At 50.1% G+C, this 20918-nt stretch overlaps 2 protein-coding genes across 3 annotated transcripts; one reads left to right on the top strand and one right to left on the bottom strand.

Annotated features, from left to right (window-relative positions):
• Positions 1-230: 230 nt before the first annotated feature.
• ZBTB48 (zinc finger and BTB domain containing 48) lies at positions 231-12490 on the top strand. 2 transcript variants are annotated; one of them, XM_033156541.1, is made up of 11 exons: positions 231-332; positions 1865-2560; positions 5743-6023; positions 6794-6905; positions 7611-7703; positions 8883-8969; positions 9779-9933; positions 10027-10163; positions 10677-10841; positions 11352-11440; positions 12135-12490. In XM_033156541.1, the coding sequence occupies exons 2-11, from the start codon at positions 1871-1873 to the stop codon at positions 12426-12428; spliced, it is 2103 nt and encodes a 700-aa protein (XP_033012432.1). In that variant the 5' UTR covers positions 231-332; positions 1865-1870; the 3' UTR covers positions 12429-12490. The 2 variants fall into 2 exon arrangements, with proteins under 2 accessions (XP_033012432.1, XP_033012434.1); XM_033156543.1 differs by having other exon boundaries at positions 252-332; positions 1868-2560.
• A 1231-nt stretch (positions 12491-13721) lies between these two features.
• Positions 13722-20197, bottom strand: TAS1R1 (taste 1 receptor member 1). Its single transcript, XM_033156544.1, has 5 exons — positions 19898-20197; positions 18066-18830; positions 16777-16989; positions 16221-16341; positions 13722-14713 (listed from the first exon to the last, which is right to left on the bottom strand). The coding sequence occupies exons 1-5, from the start codon at positions 20177-20179 to the stop codon at positions 13779-13781; spliced, it is 2316 nt and encodes a 771-aa protein (XP_033012435.1). The 5' UTR covers positions 20180-20197; the 3' UTR covers positions 13722-13778.
• Positions 20198-20918: the final 721 nt, after the last annotated feature.

Here is a 20918-nt window from a genome sequence, read left to right on the forward strand (position 1 = left end):
TTCAAGTTGGGTGAGGGGCCGCGCCTTGAGATCCCTCCCAGCTCTATAGCTCTGTGATTCGATGAACCCCCCTTTAATTCGAATCGGGTCCTGCGCCGGATGAGCTGCTTGGGCAGCGCCGCTTTGAAGCTTGAAGGAGAGGGGCGGGGCGTCACCGGTCGCCCCGCCTTCTTTATTAGCATATCTTTCCGTCCGCCCCTATCCGGCACCAGCCGCGCTGACGTCACGACGTCCCTGCTCGGTCCAAGATGGCGGCGTTTTGGCTTTTCTGTGCTCCTCCTGTGCCTGGGCTGGGCGCGCTATAAGAGGGGAGGGAGGAGGGTAGAGCCGAGGTAAGCGAGTGAGGGGCGTTTAAAAGTGCGCGTTGTTGCCGGGTTGGGGGGAAGTAGTGCCTCCCCAGCCTGTGGTTTGTTTCCCCAAGTTTCCACTATCCCATAATAAAAGAGGGAGACCACCGGCTATTGGGGGGGGGGGAAGAGGCAGTGAAATCCCCCTTCCATGTTGGTCGCTTGCTTATTAATTAAACTGAACTGGCAGTTCGCCGCCTGCAGCCTTCCTTTAGCCTGAATGGCAATACCGCTCCCCCACGCCTTCCTTTCATTTCAGTCATTAACCCTCCAATACAGCCCATTCCTCCCCCCCCCCATGATTTTGGGGTGTGTGTGTGTGCTCTGCAGTTGTTGTTGGACTCCCAACTCCCATCAGCACCAGCATGGCCAATGGATAAGGATGATGGGAGTTGTAGTCTGACAGCCCCCCCAGCCCCCCAAGCATTTTTACACAGAAGGAAGGGAGTGGAGAGTGGGGGGGGGGGTGCCTTACTCCTGCTCAGAGATGTTGCTTTTTTGTTTTTCTTCTTGTGATCAGGCTTGCAGGGACCTTTTCGTTTGGGGAGTGATTTGGCTTTGCTATTTGCGTTCTACCTCCTGATGTTTTGAGGAAGGGGAGTGTGTTAATAATTGGTATAATATTAATACTGGTTGGGCTCTGCTCACCAGTTATCTTCCCTGGGGGACGCTGCAAATGAATATTGAGGTTTTGCTGTGGACACATAATTTGCTTTGTTTTCATTTTTAGCTGAAAAGTTATGGGAGGAAAGACAGACAGTCCTGCTCATTTCATCCATTTTTATGCTGCTGTTTGGGTCTGGGGTATGAAGGAACCAATTTTTTTCAGATGTTAATGCAATTGACTAAATAATTCAGTTTGTGCCCAGAGCCCACACCCTCTAATTATTATTTTTATCATTATTATATTTATTTCCCACCCTTTTCACAGACCAGGATTCGAGGCTCCTTACATAATTAAAACAACACCCCTCTGCATAATTATTCATTATTTATTAATAAATATTATTGCTCTTTATTAAATTCATATACTGCCCCAGTCCTTCATCAGTAGACCACAGGGCTGTTTATAACATACAAAACAAATGTCATAAAGCAGTATCTGTGCAACTTGGGAAAAAAAATAATCACATAAATACAATTATAATAAGGAATACATAAGTGATTTGTTCTCTACCCCTGCCTGATTGCCAAGATGAGCAGCCTACCTCTCATTGTACTTAGCTTGGATTTCAATGTTTCCATCCACTTACAATCACAGAATGTTACAATTACCCAAAGGGTTCATCTAGTCCAGGGTTTCCCAAACTTGAGTCTCCAGCTGTTTTGGACTAAAATTCCCATCACCCCTGACCACTGGGCCTATTAGGTAGGGTTGATGGGAGCTGTAGTCCCCCAAAAACAGCTTGAGACTCAAGTTTGGGAAATGCTGATCGAATCCAACCCTCCGCAATGCAGGAATCCTAGCTAAAGAATCCCTGACCCTTCTTCTCCTGCACTTTGTTTCTCTCCTGCAGCAGACCATGGAGGGCTCCTTTGTCCAGCACAGTGTGCGTGTCCTGCAGGAACTCAACAAGCAGCGGGAGAGTGGGCAGTACTGCGATGCCACCCTGGCAGTGGGCAGCTTGGTGTTCAAGGCACACTGGAGTGTCTTGGCGTGCTGCAGCTCCTTCTTCCGGAGCATGTATGATGGAGCTTCCAGCAGAATCATCCTGCCAGAGACCTTTGTGGAGATCTTCACGCCCCTCCTCGACTTCTTCTACACAGGCCACCTGGCCATCACTGCAGAGAACTGGGAGAAACTTCTTGAGGCGGCCAAGGAGCTCTGCATCCCAGAAGCAGTCAGGCTTTGCCAGGAGTTCAAGCCTGGGTGCTTGGACGGCGGCGACCAGAATGGCCCGTATTCGCTCACAAAGGACCTTGGGGATCACTCCGAAGCGCTAGCCGAGACGCAGGGAGAGCCGGCCCTTGGTGGCGCTGTGCCCCCAGGTGACACTGCTCGAGAAGCCAGCCCGAGCCCCTGCATCCAGGGCAGCAAAGTGGCCCAGGGCCAAAGAGAGAGCCCCTGTCTCCTTCGGGGAAGGCTGAAAAGGTCCCCCAAAACAATAGCGCTGAGCAATGCAGGTGAAGTAAAGAGCACCCCGGAATGTAAGGAGCTCCTAAAAAGGCCACTGAAAAGAGGAGCCGCCGAGGATGCGGGCGCCAATCATGAGGTGGCGTGTGGAGTCATGTGATAACAGAAAGGGGTTGCCTTTGTCCGCGACAAGCCCCGTCCCTGTTTGAGAATAAAGGCACCTTAAAGCAGCAAGCAGTGTTGGTGGGGACAAAGCAGCAGAACGCCTTTGCTGCTTGTCTTAATGTGGGAGCATGGGGAGGGTGGGTGGGGACCTGCACCAAGGGGCTGGGTGTGTCTGGGGTGGGTGGGGGAAATTCAAGATCTCGGGGGTTATTGCATGTTCTAGCATTTAGGGACTCGCAGCTGTGGGGAAGCAACTTGGGGTCCTTGGGGAGCCTTTCCTGGTGTGCAGAACAGTTTTGCAGAGGATGCTGGGATACGCCCTGGCATGCATGTTCAGATTTCAGAGGGCCTCAAGGCAAGAGTATTTTTCAGGAAGGTAGTCAAGTCTGTCTTGCACCTGTACGTGTTACAGGAGGATTGGTAAACTGTGTTCCAGTCAGTTTGTCCATCACTGCCCATTTTTAAGGCATGGAACTGCTAATAAGCTTCCAGAGATGGTTCCTGTAATTCAAATTGGCAAGCTTCTGCACCTCCAGAAAGCAGCTGAGGAATCTGGTTTGTGCTGCAGCGAATCCAGATATACGTATGTGGTTACTCAGATTAGAAATGCCTGTGGTGGTTGGGTATGTCAGTTTAGGGAGTGTTTCTTCAATTACTGCAAATTTCTTCAGTGAGGGGTCTTAAAAATATGTTCCTGGGTGTGAGGAATTAAAATCTGATGTTTTTGTGATTGGACAACATTTAGCTTGGTAAGTCCGTGCCTGATGAAGAAGCACATAAACTGCTTTTGGGAAACTAAAGAAGTTTAATTCTACCTTCTGAAAATGTCAAGTAATGCTAAATAAAAAAATAAAAAATTAATATATAATGTAACTGCAAGTACTTGGCAGTCATTTTTAATGATTTCCTTGCAATTTTACACACATTTTACTTAACAAGCGAAACTAAATTGTATTAATTTAACCAAAACATCTTGATGTTACAGCTTTTTAGCACCCCTCATTTTTGGAATTTGAAAGTTGAAAAATTCAAGATGCTTTACTATGGTAGACTATCTTCCAACAACCTGGAATGGCTCAATAAGTTTGTAGTTAGTAACCACAGGTATTCAGTTAGTCTGGTCTTTGTGCAACTCCCCTGGCTTATCTGAGAAATTACGAGGACTAGAGACTTAACTATTCAAAAATGCAAGTTTTTGAGATTTACAAGAGCCTGAAAGTTGTGTACATTAAACATCATTGACCTGATTCGTGGGGATTTTGAATAGGGCTATACACAGTGTTTCTGGGTGGGTGGGATCTTTCATAGTATTTTTTTCTGTATGTGTAAATAGGTATAGTGGCTATAGGAAAGCTATTATTTCCTTGTTTCCCAGCTGCTAATTTTAATAATACTGAACAATGACAAAAACACACTAGATGGATGAGTCACAAATTCATCCCAGCTTGTACTTAGAGCTTTGTTAGAATCAGCGATTCGTGCATGTTGCAGTTTTTGTGATGCAGAATTTAAAGTGCAGAATCCTCATTTCATTTAACTTTCTTTTTGTTAAAGCACCAAATAGATACAATGAGGCATGGTGCAGACTCACATGTTTTAACAGCAGATCTATGCAGGCCTGTTGTTTCCAAAGCAGCACACATCCATGTACAGCAAATCCAGGCAATGCAGAAATATCACAAATGTCAACAGGCATCAACAAAACTGTGCACTTTGTCCCAGTACAGCACGAACTAATAAAAGCAACTCAGAAATAACTAACAGCTCTGATTTCAAGGCCTGGCTGCTGTTAGTGCTCCAAAACCTGCAGATGGGGTCATACTGCAGTAGCAAGCTCCCTCTCTCTCACATACACACAGTGCAGGTTTGAGCTGTGAGTCTTTGTAAAAAAGAGCTTCTGAATCTTCTAGTTCCTATTTACTTTCTTGTTTGTCCCAAAGGCCAGGTCTCTCTAACAAAATGCTAAAAATGTTTTACTGCAGCTGAAAGTCATAATGGGTAGCAGGATATTAGAGAAGAAACCTAACCTAACTGTAGTTCCGTGTAGAATGGTGGAAGGATTGGTTTGGCCCACTCAATCAAGCTGCCTCTGCAAGATTGAGAGCTGCCTGTTGGAATTCTAGGTTCAGGCAGCTGCTTTTCTGAGAAACTGAATAGAATAAGCATCTCATCAGGAAATGGGGACGGGATACGGACTGCCTTGGATTTTGGGGGAGGCCAGGGGAGACAAGGCCAGTTCATCCAATAGTAGTTTGGTTGTGTGTTATGTTCTTGAAAAAGGTGGAACTTAGTCTAAAAATTGAGAAACTCTGAGGTCACTCATCAAATACTGTCGGTTAACAGTCCACAGTCTGATAGTAACAGTCCAGATAATTCCATGGATGGTGAAAATGTATTTGTGTGGGTGGCAGCCAGTCTTTTTAATGGAACCGATAGAGCTGGTGATATGAGGACTGTGTGCTCACAGGGGTCTTGGGGACTCCTCTGCATATTTTATGTTTAGTTGAATGCCAAAGGTTTTAAGTGTACACCTGAAAATGTGTAAGGGGCCACAATCAACTTCAGCAGCTGCTTGTCAAGTTTACACTGGGTTGCTAAACCAGGTTTGACCTGTGTAAAGGGCAAATAGTCTAGCTATGTATGTATAGTAGCTTTCCCCAGCCTCATGCCCTCCAGAATTTTTGGGCTACAACTCCCATCCATCCTGGTGTTGTGGTCCAAAACACCCAGAGAGCATCAAAGTACTTTGGTCTTAGAGCTGCTGTGTGAGTTTAAAATTTCATTTTAAACAACATTTACAATGGTTTGGGCTATTCCTCAGGTCCTGGGATAAAGGAGAATGGTTGAATCTCCTGAACTTGTTTCACTTGCACCTCTTATTTGCACTATGTGATTAGGCTACAAATAACACTTGATGACAATAGAACTTTTACTTGGAACACTTAACTAATTGGCAGGATTGAAATTAGCATATAGTTAGTTCCTTTCTTACAGTTGTACTAAATGAATGTTTGAAATACTTGGCCATCATATATGGCCAAGTATTATTTTTTAACTGGTCAAGTGGCTAGCCTTCATGGAGGATTCTGTTTATCGTAGTACACAAAGTTGTGTTTGGGTGGATGTGTAGAAGTTACTGCCTTGTTTTTCTCGCAGCGGGAAACGCAGGAGGCTCCCGGCTCGAATGACTTGACTGCTGAAGATGATGGAGGAGGGAGCAAGGAAAGGGATGAGGATTACATTCCCGGGAAGAAGAGAGTGAGGACCAAAAGGAGAACTCACCTGTCCAGGAAGCCCAGCAGCTCCAAGACAGCTGGGAACAGTGGCCTGCTGGAAGGTGGGGTGCTGGGAAGCCGCAGGGGTGCGACGGGACCAGTTGAATGCCCCACTTGCCACAAGTCCTTTCTCAGCAAGTACTATCTCAAGGTGCACAACAGGCAAGTTCACATGCCTTGCGCTGGGGAGGGTGTCACACTCGCAAAGATAAGAGCTGTCTGTTTTGTCCCCAAAACCAGCTTGTGAATTGAGGCATGGTTGGCTCCTTGCCCAGCATTTGGAGTAGGAATGGGCAGAACCCAGGCTTGGTTTCTTATTAGAAGCCAGAGTGCCCAGGTGCAAAACTTAGGAGTCCAGGACAGGTGCCTTTGAGCACATTCTGCATGGAGGGGTTTGTTTTCAGGACCAGAACTGGACTGAACTCATTCTCAGACGGTAGTCTACTTCTGGTTACTCCAGACTTTCTTTGTTTCAGCAGCCAGATTTAGCTCTGGAGTGGGGAAGGAAGGTGTCTGTTGGTATTGTTGAACAATTGGGAGTCACAAACTCCTGACAGTCAACTGCTGCGGTTGTTGTTGCTGTTTTATGTTATTTTATTTTAATGTATTTATATCCTGCCTTTCTTAAGGCAGCTTCCAACATTTAAAAGCATCGTTATAAAATACAAAGTAATAAAAACTAACTAGTTAAAAACGGTAGCTAAAATACATCAAAACACATTTAAAACCAGCAATTGAAAATGCAGTTTGCCTGATAGCAGGCCAAATCACCTAGATCAGAGGACCCTGATCTACCTTCTACTGTTCCCTGGTTTTAGGTGAGTCCCCTTGAGTGACCAGAGCACAACAGTGCCCCCCCCTCCCGCCTTGCAGGACTACTTGCAGTGGGTTACTCTGTTCTTTTTTATAAAAAAAATCCTTGTAACCTGCAGGAAGCACACTGGTGAGAAGCCCTTTGAATGTTCCAAGTGCGGGAAATGCTACTTCCGGAAGGAGAACCTGCTGGAGCACGAAGCCAGGAACTGCATGAACCGTTCAGAGCAGGTATGGGAAGGAGGGGGTTGCAGCTGGAAAGCACACACAGACACTCTTGCAGTGCTGTTGAAGGAACAGCCCTGATGTACTACTGGGTGGGTGGAGGCTGTTGTGGTGCCCAAGAGAGAGGGCTGAGTTGAGATGTAGAAGACCCGGGTTCAAATCCTGTCTCGCCCACCAGGGAGCTGACACTGATACGCCTGTCAGCATTGAGCTGCAAACGCACTAGCCGCCGAGATGGCAGCCCCAGGCCCCATCTGGAGAGGGGTGACTTAAGGATTTGTGCCTGCATTGAGTCAGGACCAAAAGGGGCTGTTTGGGGTTGGGTGATGTCTAGAAGAGGAGCCATGCGGCCGTCTTCTTCTACTGTGCGGCCTCATGCGGCTGTTAGCTAATCAAAAGACAGAGGCTGGAAGCCACGGGGTGGGGGGTGGGGAGTGTTGCCCTTAGGCTTGAATCCTGCTTGCGGGTTTCCCCCTGGGGCATCTGGTTGTTCCCTGTGAAAACAGGATGCTGGACTAGATGGGTGAGTTCCTTCATCCAGCAGGACTGTTCTTAAATTTCTCTGCCTGCTTCCTGAAGCAGCAGAGTCTCTGGCTGCGTTTCTTGAACGTGTTGGTTTGCTCGCTCTCCTTGGAGGTGGCAGTTCTATGCAGGGCTTTCCCCTCCCCTGCCCCTCGGCTCCCTGAATGTCGTTTTCCCTTTTCTGTCCAGGTTTTCACCTGCTCTGTCTGTCAAGAGATGTTCAAGAGGCGGATGGAGCTCCGTGTGCACATGGTGTCCCATACGGGAGAGATGCCCTATAAGGTCAGCCTGCCTTGCCCCTGAGTCTTGATGGCTGCCAAGTGACAGGCCATTTTACTTGGGGGAAGGGGATCGATTCACATATCCTCAACCTTCCCTTTGAAGTTACAAGAGTTACAAGGCAGCTCTGCCACCTGGGGCTGATGGGAGTTGTGGTCCAGCTTTTGGAGGGAGGGGAAGGCTGCCATCAGGAACAGAAGCCGTACCTGAACACCCTGGCCAAGTGCTCAGCTAGGCACAGAGGCTTGGAGTTTTAGGCGGTTCCTAAAAAAGAATGCTTTAACAAAGTATGGTGAAAGATTAACAGAAAAGTTGGTTTAAGTAGAGGCCAAATGAAAAAAAGTCTCCTTTATGAGTGCACAGCAAGACTTTGTTTTATAGATTAATATTGGCACGCATGTGCTTGCAGTACAATGTGTAAAAGGTAAAGGTAAAGGACCCCTGACAGTTAAGTCCAGTCGCGAACGACTCTGGGGTTGCGGCACTCATCTCGCTTTACTGGCTGAGGGAGCCGACGTTTGTCCGCTGTTTTTCTGGGTCATGTGGCCAGCATGACCAAGCCGCTTCTGGTGAAACCAGAGCAGCACACAGAAATGCTGTTTACCTTCCCGCCGGAGTGGTACCTATTTATCTACTTGCACTTTGATGTGTTTTTGAACTGCCAGATTGGCAGGAGCTGGGACCGAACAACCGGAGCTCACCCCGTCGTGGGGATTCGAACCACCGACATTCTGATCAGCAAGCCCTAGGCTGTGTGGTTTAGACCACAGCGCCACCCACGTATCCAGAATTGTAGAGTTGGAAGGGACCCCAAGGGCCATTGAGTCCCTGCAATGCCTCTTGATCAGATTCCCACCAAACCTTAAGGATGCTACAGTAACTTGGGAAGCCCCCTATTGATGAAACAGGAAAAGAGTAGACCTCCTAAATTATTCCAACTCTGCACCTGACCCTATAAATACGAGGGATTATCCTTTTTTGTTTTTGGAATCTCCGTTTTTGTTTTTAACATCCTTTGTAATATGTGGGACGTTATTCAGATAACTGTACGGAAGGAAGGTTAGTTTTGTAAGGTGTGGTTCAGTGTGAGAAATGGCTTTTCTTTTAAAATGAAAACAAACAAAAGAATAACAACCCTCATCCACCACTGACCTGCGGCTCTTGTGTCCCCTTGTGTTCCAGTGCTCTTCCTGCATCCAGCAGTTCATGCAGAAGAAGGACCTGCAGAGCCACCTCATCAAGCTACACGGCGCCCCCAAGCCACACGCGGTGAGTATCGGTGTTTGCCAAGACTTGGCAAACCGTCCTTGGAAAAATCTCACCTAAGCTGAAACTGTCCAGGGGACAAAGTGCTTGCGATGGCTTCTTCGCCATTGAGTCTAATTTTTATTTTATATGGAAACACAGCAGCTCGGGAGAATCAGGCCTCACAGGGAGTATGTAAGTGTACCTTGGGTTACAGACGCTTCAGGTTACAGATGCTTCAGGTTACAGACTCCACTAAACCCAGAAATGGTACCTTGGGTTAATAACTTTGCTTCAGGATGAGAACAGAAATCGTGCGGTGGCGGCGCAGCAGTAGCGGGAGGCCCGGTTAGCTAAAGTGGTACCTCAGGTTAAGAACAGTTTCAGGTTAAGAACGGACCTCCAGAACGAATTAAGTTCTTAACCCGAGGTACCACTGTAATTGCTTTGATTCTGTCATCACAATCCCACACTTCCTTTCCCTTTTGCTATGTTTGTCTTATTGACCCTGTAAATTGCACAGCTGCATACAATACATTGTTACTGGCGATTACGACAACTTGTCATCCTTTTTAAAAAACCACCTTATTTTTTTCTGAAACCTGTTTGTTATGGTAAGCCCAGTGGAGACAGGGAATGTGGTTTGCTTGGGAGATGGCACCTTTGCTTGCATGTGAAAATGAAGGGAAGGCCGAGCTCCAGGGATGTTAATGGGGGGAAAGGGGCAGTCTGCGAGGAAGTGGTTGAGCCTGAGGCCACCTCTGCAAGGCCACTTGGCCCACAAGGGGCACGTCCCTGACCCCAGTCCATTCTTCCTCCTCTTCCTTCTTTAGTGCTCGGCCTGCTCCAAGTGCTTCCTGTCGCGGACGGAGCTGCACCTCCACGAGGCCTTCAAGCACCGCGGGGAGAAGCTGTTTGTCTGCGAGGAGTGCGGCCACAGGGCTTCGAGTCGCAATGGGTTGCAGATGCACATCAAAGCTAAGCATAGGTGTGCGGAAGTGGCCTGCTTTGTCCCTTTCCACAGGGAGCTTCCTTGCCCTAGTATGCTCAAGCATTGCCCTTCCTCCTCCTGTCTCTGCAGGAACGAGCGCCCCTATGTCTGCGAGTTCTGCCAGCACGCCTTCACCCAGAAGGCCAACCTCAACATGCACCTGCGCACCCACACTGGGGAGAAGCCCTTCCAGTGCCACCTCTGCGGCAAAACCTTCCGCACGCAAGGTATGGGTACAGCCTGGCCCTTGTGGCCGTTCCCACTGAAGGGCAGAGTTGCCGTAGGGCATCTGCTTAGGACTTGCAGGCTTGTCCCACCCAGGCTCTCTGGGAACCTAGAGAACCTCTCAGTCAGCAGGAAGCCTGGGCAGTACTAGGTTTTCAGCACCGTGATGTATCACCAGCCAAACAACGCGATCTGGCGATGCACCATGATGTTGAAACGGGGAGGAACAAGCTGCAGGCAGACTGGAGCGAGGTGTGCTGTGCTGGCTGGAGCCAGGGAGCCATGATGTATCGCCAGCTCAAAAAGTCTGAAACCGGTATTGTGGTGTGAACTTCATATGGGTTTCGGACTAACCTTGCAGCTCTAGTCATTAGTCAGGAAGGAATAATGGGTGCTTTAAAAGCTATGTTTCCATTCCCATCACTTTTTGTAATACAGTCTGGTGCGTATATAGAAATATAAAGAAGGCCTCTCCTCCTGTTTGACTGGTTTTCTCTTCTGTGTGCCCACATCAGCAAGCCTGGACAAGCACAACCGGACCCACACAGGCGAGCGTCCCTTCAGCTGTGAGTTTTGTGACCAGAAGTTCACCGAGAGAGGCCCCCTGCTGAGGCACATTGCCAGCCGGCACCAGGAAGGGAGGCCCCACTTCTGCCAGATCTGTGGGAAGACTTTCAAAGGTGATGATTGGGGAGGGAGTGCCGAAACAAATGAGTGAAATGCTTGTTAAGAGGGGCAAAGCCTTACTGTCTCAAAACGCGCAGTGCGAAGGCTTTTGTGGAAGACGGAGCTACGCAGTTGAGGAGCACGGATCCTGCAGCTTTGCTTTCGCCAACTTGGTGCCCTCCAGGTGCTGTTGGACTACAACTCCCACCAGCCCCAGGGTTTGGTAGGGTCGGGGATTAGGGTTGGGGCACCAGATTGTCTGCACTTGGCAGAGGACTGAGCTTTTGTATTTAGGGAAACGCCAGACTTAAGCCAAGGTAAAGAGGCCACCTAGAGTGGGACGGCTGGGCATAAATCTTGGTAGAGCTACTGACCAAGTTGGCCAGGCTTGTGCCCTCCATATGTTTTGGACATGGCCAGCACAGCCCCTGGGAGAAGTTGCCAGAAACATCTGGAGGAGTGGGCAGCGCTGGGCTGGATGCTGTCCTTAGCCACTTAATGGGCCCCTGGTTTTGCTTTTCCAGCTGTGGAGCAACTGCGTGTCCATGTCCGTCGGCACAAAGGGGTGAGGAAGTTCGAATGCACAGAATGTGGCTACAAGTTCACACGGCAGGTATGATGCAGCACTCGTGGTCTGGCTTACAGCACATTTAAGAAATAGGAATTTTGTGTGTGTGTGTGTGCATAGCCTGACTCCTAAGCTTTTCAAATCCCCTCTCAGTGCCTTTTCTTTCTCCTTCTTGCAATTCTTTTTTCCTTCTTCCTTCTCCCTACAGTATCTGCATTGATTTCCCCCCTTCATCTGAGGAAAGGGGTGGCCAACCTGTGGCCCTCTGTCTATTTTCATGTGGCCCTCAGCTTCTGCAAGTGCCTAGCAGATGGGAAACTTGGGGTGGGAACTGGGGCAGGAGGTGAGAGAGACAAGAGGGTGGCTCTGTTCACTTTTCTCTTGAGTCCCTGCCCAACACTTATATGGGGCCCCTAAGAGATTATCCTTCATGGAGTGTGGCCCTCGACAGGAAAAGAGAATTCTCCTCTGCCTTAGGGTGACTAAACGCTATCAAAAGCGACCCCCTTGAGAACCACTGGCCCTCCATAAAGCACTCTCAGTTGTCCAGAGATCTTCACACATTTTGTCATCCTCGCCCTAAACCCGTAAAGTCTCCCTCTGTTGCAGATGCACGGCTGACGTTGCCCAGCAGTGCATCTGTTACTGCTGGAAAGGGCACTTAGCTGCTCTTCCCCACTTCCGTTTGTGGGCTCTGGGTTCTGACATGCCAACCGTCTCTCCTCTTGCTCTCTCGAAGGCCCACTTGAGGCGCCACATGGAGATCCACGACCGGGTGGAGAACTACAACCCCCGGCAGAGGAAGCTGCGGAACCTGGTCATCGAGGACGAGAAGGCCGTGGTGGTGGCCCTGCAGCCCCCTCACGCTCTGGAGGGGGGCTCTGCCGAGGAAGTCGCGGCAGAGTCGCTCGCCCACGGCTCCCTAAGCGAGGAGTTCCCTGTACAGAGACTCTCTTCGAACGAGAACTTTGGTCCCCCGGATGTGATCGAACAGTCGCTGATCATTACCATCCCAGATGACTGTGAGACGTAGCGTTGTGCCCCTATTGTAAAGCCCCATCCCCAATAAAGGAGAGTAATTAAAAAAGAAAACCCGAACTTAAATTACATCCATACTCTGAACATAATGCAGTGTGCAATAATGGCCCAGGTGCTGCTAAAATTTCTACGTTAGATCCTTCCCTTGCTCAGCTGACAGAACCTCTTCGCTGGAGTGAAGTGAAAAAGAATCTGTCACCCCCACAACTCAAAACCATTGTTGATCTAATTGCCTGGGATGGGGAAATGGGGGGGGGGGGTTGTTATTTCCTCATCACCCATGAGCCCCTGGAGTTCTTTGTGTGTGGATTAGGTTTCTCTGGCCTTACTCCCATCAAGGGATGGGGGAGAAACTTGTTTCAGTTCACACTAATCTGATCTGTACTTTATGATACGGAAACTGAAATCCAGCCAGCCTCGGATATTCCCACTCCTCCAAATCTTGCAATGCAGTCCTCCAGCCAAGCGGTGTGTTCAAAAATGCATATAAGTGCGTAGATCAATGGAAATAACTTGCAAAAGTGCATTGTATTAGGGAAATCGTTTTGCAGGAAAATATGTATCTTAGCAAAATTGCATACAAAGAAGTGTACACGGTATGAATCGTAGAACAGAATCATAGAATTTGTAGTGTTTTGCATCTTGTGCCGGGGTTACATTCTGGGGATAGTTCGCATGAGCAAAAACATGTACAGTGGAACCTTGGTTCTCGAACTTAATCTGTTTGACTCCTGAAACATTCAACAACAAAGGCGCGGCTTCTGATTGGTGCAGGTGTCCCGGAAACAATAGCCGACAGCTGCATCGGATGTTTGGCTTCCAAAAAACGTTCAGAAACTGCAACACGTACTTTTGGGTTTTCAGCGTTTGGGAGCCGATTTGTTCATCAACTAAGCCATTCCAGAACCAAGGTTCCACTGTATGCCCAAACCACCCTCATGCAACCATCTTTACCTTTCAAGCAGAGCAGAGAGCTCTGGGGTGCTCCTGTGGGGCCATCTGGATTCCCAGAAAATCTCCTGAGAGCATCCCAGAGCCTGGTAAGCAAGGCTTTTAAAAACTCTCTGCTCCAGGAAAACCTGGTGCAAGAGGAGTTTTTAAGCTCTCCTCCTTCCCTGTGCTTAATCTGCGGGATTTGAACTAGCCAGCTTTCAAATTGCGCAAGTTAATTGCACACAATTGTACCGCATGAAGGCATATTGCACTAGAATTCACAAGGATTCCTTTTGTAGAAAGAAGGGAGGGAAATGGTGTGGAATTGTACAGAACGGAAGACAAGACCGGAAAAACGTGAAACTGAGAAGGCAAAGCCCATCTCGCCTTGGCCGCCCGACCTTCCCGCCGCTCAGCCTGCTGCGTTCACCCTCTTTGTGTAGCTCTGAATGGACATCTGGAAGTGTTGGTTGGTGTTGAGATGGGAGTGGAAGAGGATGACGTAGGCCTTGGGGGCGAAGTAGCCCCCGAAGATCCCGGCGAGGGTGGAGAGGAGGGTGGCGATGTAGATAGCCGCCAGGTACTTGCCCTTGTAGATGCTCGCGGCGGTGGTGTACGTGATGAAGGAGACGAAATAGATGAGGTTGCTGAACGTGATGCACTTGGCTTCGTTGTAGCTGTTGGGAAGGTCCTTCCCCATGTAGCTGATGGTGAAGCAAGCCACGCCCAGCAGGCTGTTGAAGATCATCCAGAAAAGGGGGATCACCGTGTTGCCCTGGCCGCACTCCAGGAGAATCAGCTCCTCAAAGGCCTTGTAGTTCTTGTAGGGGACCGGTGGGCCGATGCTGAGGGAGGTGAGGACCATTGTGCCTTGCAGCCCAGTGATGGCTCCTATGAGCAGGCTGGAGCCGTGGTACCTCCGCCAGGCCCCGTACAGGCCTGGAGCCCTGGCCGCCATCTTGAAGACAATGACGATCTGCACCGAGCGCGCCACCATGCACGAGAGGCACACAGTGAGGCAGGTGCTGTACACCGACAACCTCAGAATGCAGGCAAAGTGCCCTGGGGCCCCGAAGAAGCAGTAGAGGCTGAGGCAGGCGCAGGCCAGGGAGCCCAGCATGGCAAAGCACATCCAACCGCCGGCCGACTTTACGACGGGTGTGTGGCGGTTGTGCGCGAAGACTCCTATGGTTCCGCCCACGAGCAGTAGCAGGAGGGTGTTGGCTGCCAACAGGGCCACGGAGACGGGGTCGTCCCACAGCAGGAAGACGACGGTGCGGTCGAAGCAGGCTTCGCTTCTGCCAGGCGCCCACTGGTCCTTCCGGCACTTCTGGCAGGTGTACGGTTCTGTGGGGCGGCAGGGCAAGTCAGCGGAGGCAACTGGAAACCACGTTCCCCCCTCCCCAGGGGATCTGTGGGGGGGCAGCCAACAGGAGAGCCGCTGCAGGGTAGTGGTTAGAGAGTTGGACTATGAGGACCTGTGAGACAAGGGTTCAAATCTCCGCTCGGCCGGGATGCTCTAGCTGGGTGCGACCTTGGGCCAGCTGCTGCCTCTCAGCCTAACCTCCCTCACAGGGTTGTGGGGGTTAAAGGAGGAGGAGCAGCAGAATAATGTCTACACCACCTTGAGGTGCTTGGAGAAAAGCCTAGGATACAAATGCAATAACCAGCTGGGATAGCTCAGCTGGAAGAACACAAGACTCTTAATCTCAGCGTTTTGGGTCTGAGCCCCACGCCGGGCAAAAGATTCCTGCATTGCAGGGGGTTCGACAAGATGACCCTCGTGGCACCTTCCAGTTCTATGATTCTGTGAAATAATTAATCCTGGATTCCCTGCTAAAAGAATGTTGCCTTTCCTCCCATCAACACAGCTCAGCCTTAGTGCACCTGTATGCTGTAGTGCCTCGCTGTCTGTGTGTGTTGCACTCTGGAAGTGCTCTCCTAATATCACAGCGCACAAGAGTGTTATTAGGGGGTGGCCCTGAGTCTTTGGCACTCATCTCTGCATCTCTTGAACTCATCTCTGCATCTCTGCTCAGGGTCCTAAAAGTGCACCCGCTCCTACAAACTGGCGGCAAACGGGTGGACCATTTAAAACAAGAAAGCAGACTATATCTATCTATCTATCTATCTATCTATCTATATCTATATCTATATCTATCTATCTATCTATCTATATATATATATATATATATATATATATATATATATATAAAGATTAAAACATTCAAAAGACAGTTACAAGCATCTAAAACCAGTCACAATTACAAATAAATTGAAAAGCAAATAAAAACGCATCTGAAGTACATTCTCTCCCTGAGGCCTGTAGTTTTTTTTAGGTCTGCTGGACATGGTATCTCTGTGAAGGGGTGAACTATGGTGCCCAGAATTCCCTGAGGGAAAGAATGTGCTTTAAAGGTATACCGGGTACAAATATATATCTCTTTTTTTTTGCCACTGCCATCACGCTCCAGGCTGGCATGAACTAACCCTCTGTGGCTCCAGCACATTTCCATGTTTCTCCATCGCTCCGAGTGCTTTGCAAGAGAGCTTCCTGCTTCTGGTCACGGGCCACTTGGCCAAGCCTTCCTCCTAGAGGATGCAGGTGAGACCACAAACCCTGGCCCCAAACCGCAAAAGCTCAGGAACATCATGCAAGGCTTGGGTTTCGGGTTTAGGAAGCCATGTGACCCCGGAGGCATTGGCCCTGTGGGGAGACAGCAAGGGTGCAGAGCCAGCCTGAACCCACAGAGGCCATGGGTTTAAGAGGCAGGAGAGTTGAATCGCCTCTGCCTGCCTGCTTCTGACTCTGGTGCTGGCCTGGCCTTGCCCTGCCTGCTGACAATTCACTCACCGCTTCTGTTCAGGAAGGTTCCTGGAGAGCAGCCCACGCAGTGGAAACAGCACTGGTGCATGCCCTGCTGCACCTTCTGCTCCCCCATGCCGCATTCCTTGGAGCACACGGAGACAGGGACCTGGGCGGGAGGAGGAGTGTTGGTGTCAAGGGGTGTAAAGGTAAAGGGACCCCTGACCGTTAAGTCCAGTCTCGAATGACTCTGGGGTTGCGGCGCTCATCTCGCTTTACTGGCCAAGGAAGCCGGCGTACAGCTTCCGGGTCATGTGGCCAGCATGACTAAGCCGCTTCTGGTGAACCAGAGCAGTGCACAGAAACGCCGTTTACCTTCCCGCCGGAGCGGTACCCATTTATCTACTTACACTTTGACATGCTTTCGAACTGCTAGGTTGGCAGGAGCAGGGACCGAGCAACGGAAGCTGGGTTGCTCGCTCCCATTTTTCCCTGGCGATGGGAATTCCAGGCAGACCAACGTCACGGGTGGTGGCTAGATCTCAACAGTAAGAATCTTCCCTGGGTGTATGAGCCTCCCGCTCCTCCATGTGTGCCTCCTTACCTGATTATCCTCTGTGTGCCACAGGAGCCTGTCCTTGTGGATGCTCAGGCGGTCCGGGTTCCTGTCAAAGGAGCCCACCACGGTGTAGTTCCACTCCTGCCCAGCCCATGTCCACAAGACCAGGTCGTAGCCAACCAAGGGGTCCCCATTGGCATCAAAATAAATCTGTCTGTGGTTCAGGCTGAAGTTCACCCGCTTCACTTCCTTCAGGAGCTGCAGCAGAGAGACAGACAGACACAGACAGAATAATCCAGCCAACCCTAACCTGATGCCCTTCAGATGTTCTGGACTACAACTCATGTCAGCCCCCAGTACATATCTGGAGAAGCGTTTTGGAGGACTCTAGAGCTTGCCACGTTCCTGTGGGTTGGTCCAAAGGTATTACCAAACTCTGGGCTTGCGGGTATTTTCTAGAGTTTCCCTGGGGAGGAGGAATTAACTGCTAAACCAGTTTTAAGTCTGCAGTGTAGAAACGCCCCATGTTTAAAATCGAAGGCACGGGGCCTTGTGAACTCTGGGTGAACCAAATGGTCCCATTCCCCAGAGGAACTCCCCTTCCATTTTTTGATTCTGAAAACTCCCCATGGATTCTGCAAACCTCTGCACCCCAAACCCGAACTCTTTAATTAGGCAGGGTTTGTGAGCAGGAAAAGGGAGGGGAAAGGGCAAGAGATCCAGGGCCCAGTGCAAGCGACTTGGGGGGCTGCTGTCGCCTGGGTCACCCTCTAACAAGATGAATCATAGAGTTGGAAGGGACTCTTGAAGTTCATCTAGTCCAACCCCCTGCAGTGAAGGAATCATTTGCCCAACATGGGGCTCAAACCCATGCCCCCGAGATTAAGAGACTCATGCTCTACCGCGTGAGCTGTCCCAGCTCACATACCCCTGATGCCCATCAGAGCATGCTCAGCTGGAGAGATGGTGTGGCATAGACGCTAAGAGTATATAATGCAGAGAAATCTCAGCTGTTATTTTGATTTTCTTTGGCATCCTGGAATCCCAGGAAAGCACGGAACAGGGATAAGCAGTGTGGCACCCTACAGATGTTGCAGCCTCCGTGTTCCATGAATCCTGCTGGCTGAGACTGATGAGATCTGGAGTTGAGCAATATCTGTAAAGCCACAGGTTAGGCACGCCTGGTTGGCACAGCATTGCCTGCTTTTTCCATGAAGAAACCTCACTCTTACTGTAGCAGGAATGCCATTTGGCACCGTCCCTGCCGGATAAATGCGGAGAGAGAGAGAGAGAGAGAGAGAGAGAGAGAGAGAGAGAGAGATGGGGAGGTTTACCTGCCACGGATAGACGGTGCCCTTATGGCACACACCAGTTTGGCAGCCCAGCAGACGGTGGAGGGCATGCGCCATGACATACACCGCCGAATACACATTAAACGCCCCTTGTGTGTCGTAGGGCGATGGCTCCTGCCTGTCAGGCAGCTTGCGGAACCGGGAGAATCGCTGGCCACACTTTTCCTTGCAATTTTGACATGAGGCAGCGTCGCCTCCGTGCTCCGGGCGGGCGCCCGCTTCCTCTGATGCGGCAAAAGCTGCTTCAAACGCCTTCATCCCCGAAAGGCGTGCCTGATGGACGGTTACCCCGAGGACTGTGCCGATTCCCTGAATGCCGGAGATCTCCCAGATTTCCGTGGCCAAGGACCAGTCCTCCGTGCCCAGCCACACCTTCCCGGTCACGTTCTGCCGGGCGGCCTCCTGGAGGAACAGGAAGGCGCTGCGCTTGTTGGCGAAGACGGCCACCACGTTGGCGGCAGAAGCCACCACCTCCAGGACCATGTGGGCCACCTCTGCGCTGCTGGCAGGGATGACGCCCTGGTAGGCGAAGCAGATGCCTTCCTGGGGGGCCGCTTCGTGCAGCATCTGCAGGCCCTGGAGCCCGTAGTTGTTGTTGCTGCCCACCACCGCGACCCAGGTCCACCCAAAAGCCTTCAGCAGGCGCACCATGGCGTCTACCTGCAGCTGGTCGCTGGGGATGGTGCGCAGGAAGGAAGGGAAGGCCCGCTTGTCGCTGAGCATCTTACTGGAGGCTTCGTAGCTGACCTGGGAAGAGAGAGGGTAAGGCAGGAAGGAGGCAACTGCTCTTGATATGCATCGGGTCCTCCAGATGTTCCTGAAGTTTAACTCCCAACAGAAACCCCTTCTCTGTTCCCAGCAGGGCCACAGACATCCCCTCACCCCTGATGCAGCTGGATGGGCAGGTGGAAACAGTTCTGTGAGTTGGAAGCGACCCCCAAGGCTCATCTAGTCCAACCCCCTGCAAACCAGGAACAGCAGCTAAAGAATCCCTTGACAATTGGCCATCCACCTTCTGTTTGAAAACCTACAAGGAAGGAGATTCCGCCACCTTCCAAGGGAGTCCGTTCCTTCGTCAAACAGCTCTCAACCTCGGAAAGTTCTTCCTAATTTTTAGCTGGCACCTCCTTCCTTGTCATTTGAATCCATGAGTTCGGGTCTTGCCCTCTGGAGCAGCAGAAAACAAGCTACATCACTGATGGAAACAGAGCCACCAATGGGATGTGCATCTCCTAGCTAGCAGCCACCAGTCATACAGGGCTCCTCAGACGTCTTTTATCGTCAGTCTGAGGCTCCCTCTGCTTAAATTCACCGCCCTTGCCCTCCCTCAACATTTCCTAAAGGCTCTCTTCTGCCTAATCAACGTTTCACGGACATGATCCGGCAGGAACCTCTCCCCAACACAACTTCCCAGTGGACTGTGTTGCTTTTACTTTGCAGTGATCTCTCCTGCACCAGCAAAGAGGGTAATTTGTTTTTTTGGGGGGGGAAAGATGCGTGAGAAAAATAAAGCAGAATCACAGAACTGGAAGGGCACCAACCCCCTGTGATGCAGGAATCTCAACAAGATAGTTGTGAATCATGCTATCAACAGCCTAAAACAGAGACCAGGAAGAGCAGCCTGGCACCAACTCCCTGACATCTCTGGGCAGCTGCTGGTGCCTGTTCTTGCCCACCCCCACAATAATTTTCTTCATTCCTGGGCCTGGCTGTGCTGACTGTAGCTGATGGGGAAGCTGTAGTCCAACCACACCTGGAGATAGCACAGATAGCTCTCCTAATCCACAAAGTCCCACCACCCTTTGGGGGCTTACCTCTGGCATGCAGAAGACGCCCAGCAGACTGGCTGTCGTGAAAGCATTCTCACTGGTGTCTGGCCCGATGACGCCCACAACCTTGGGCAGGGAGTGGGTGTAGTTGGCAGCCACCGCCAGCTGCCGGGCACCGCAGCAGCCCTCTCCGCCACCCTGGGAGAGGAGGCTCAGCGTGGCGTACATGTTGGACGATGCCGAGCAAGTGTCGTAGATCTCGTACCCCAGCGTGACGTTGGGCAGGAGGCAGCTGGAGTTGTTGATTTCCTCCACCCCGAACCGCATGGCCTGGAACAGGTAGTAGCCATGGTAACTCACGTCATACATGCTGCAGAAACAGAGAAAAGCCGCAGGAGAACGTGGAACTAAAGGGCGGTGGGTGGTGGGGTGGAATCCCAAGTGTGGGACAGCAGCAAAATATTGCATGGTAGACTGCTCCTATGCAACAGGCTCCATTATGATACTCCATTCCATGCCCTCCCCCCCCCCGGTTTCCTTGTCAGCACCTTCTTCCTCTTTTTATTTCTCTCTCTTTATCTTTCTTTATTTTTTTTGGAGGGGGGTTAACTCTATATTTATGTTCTGAGAGGGATGGAAGAGAAAAGGCCCTGTGTGAGAGGCAGGGGAGAGAGGATTTCCCAGGGTGGGAGGCTGGGGGAAGAGGGGGAAGCACCCAGGTGAGAGCAGGGATGATTTATATCCCTTGGTGTGCATTAAGAGTAAATATATAACCTTGATAGAGGTTTTCTTCCTCTCCTCCTCCTCCTCCTCCTCCTCCTCCTCCTCCTCCTCCTCCTCCTCCTTCATGTTCTTTTCTTATGCTTGCTCTACTCTCTGTTTTGCTTTTACTGTATTCTAAAACTTTTAATAATAAAGTTTATTATTAATAAATTAATAAATTTAATTTATAATTTATAATTATAATTTTAATTTATAAATGATTATAAAACACAAACTATAAAAACAGTACTGGAACGTAAAATAAAGTGGTCGAACAGATAAAACGAAACATAGATTGGTTGCA

The sequence above is a fragment of the Lacerta agilis genome, chromosome 8 (assembly GCF_009819535.1).
Source record: "Lacerta agilis isolate rLacAgi1 chromosome 8, rLacAgi1.pri, whole genome shotgun sequence".
NCBI lineage: Eukaryota > Metazoa > Chordata > Lepidosauria > Squamata > Lacertidae > Lacerta > Lacerta agilis.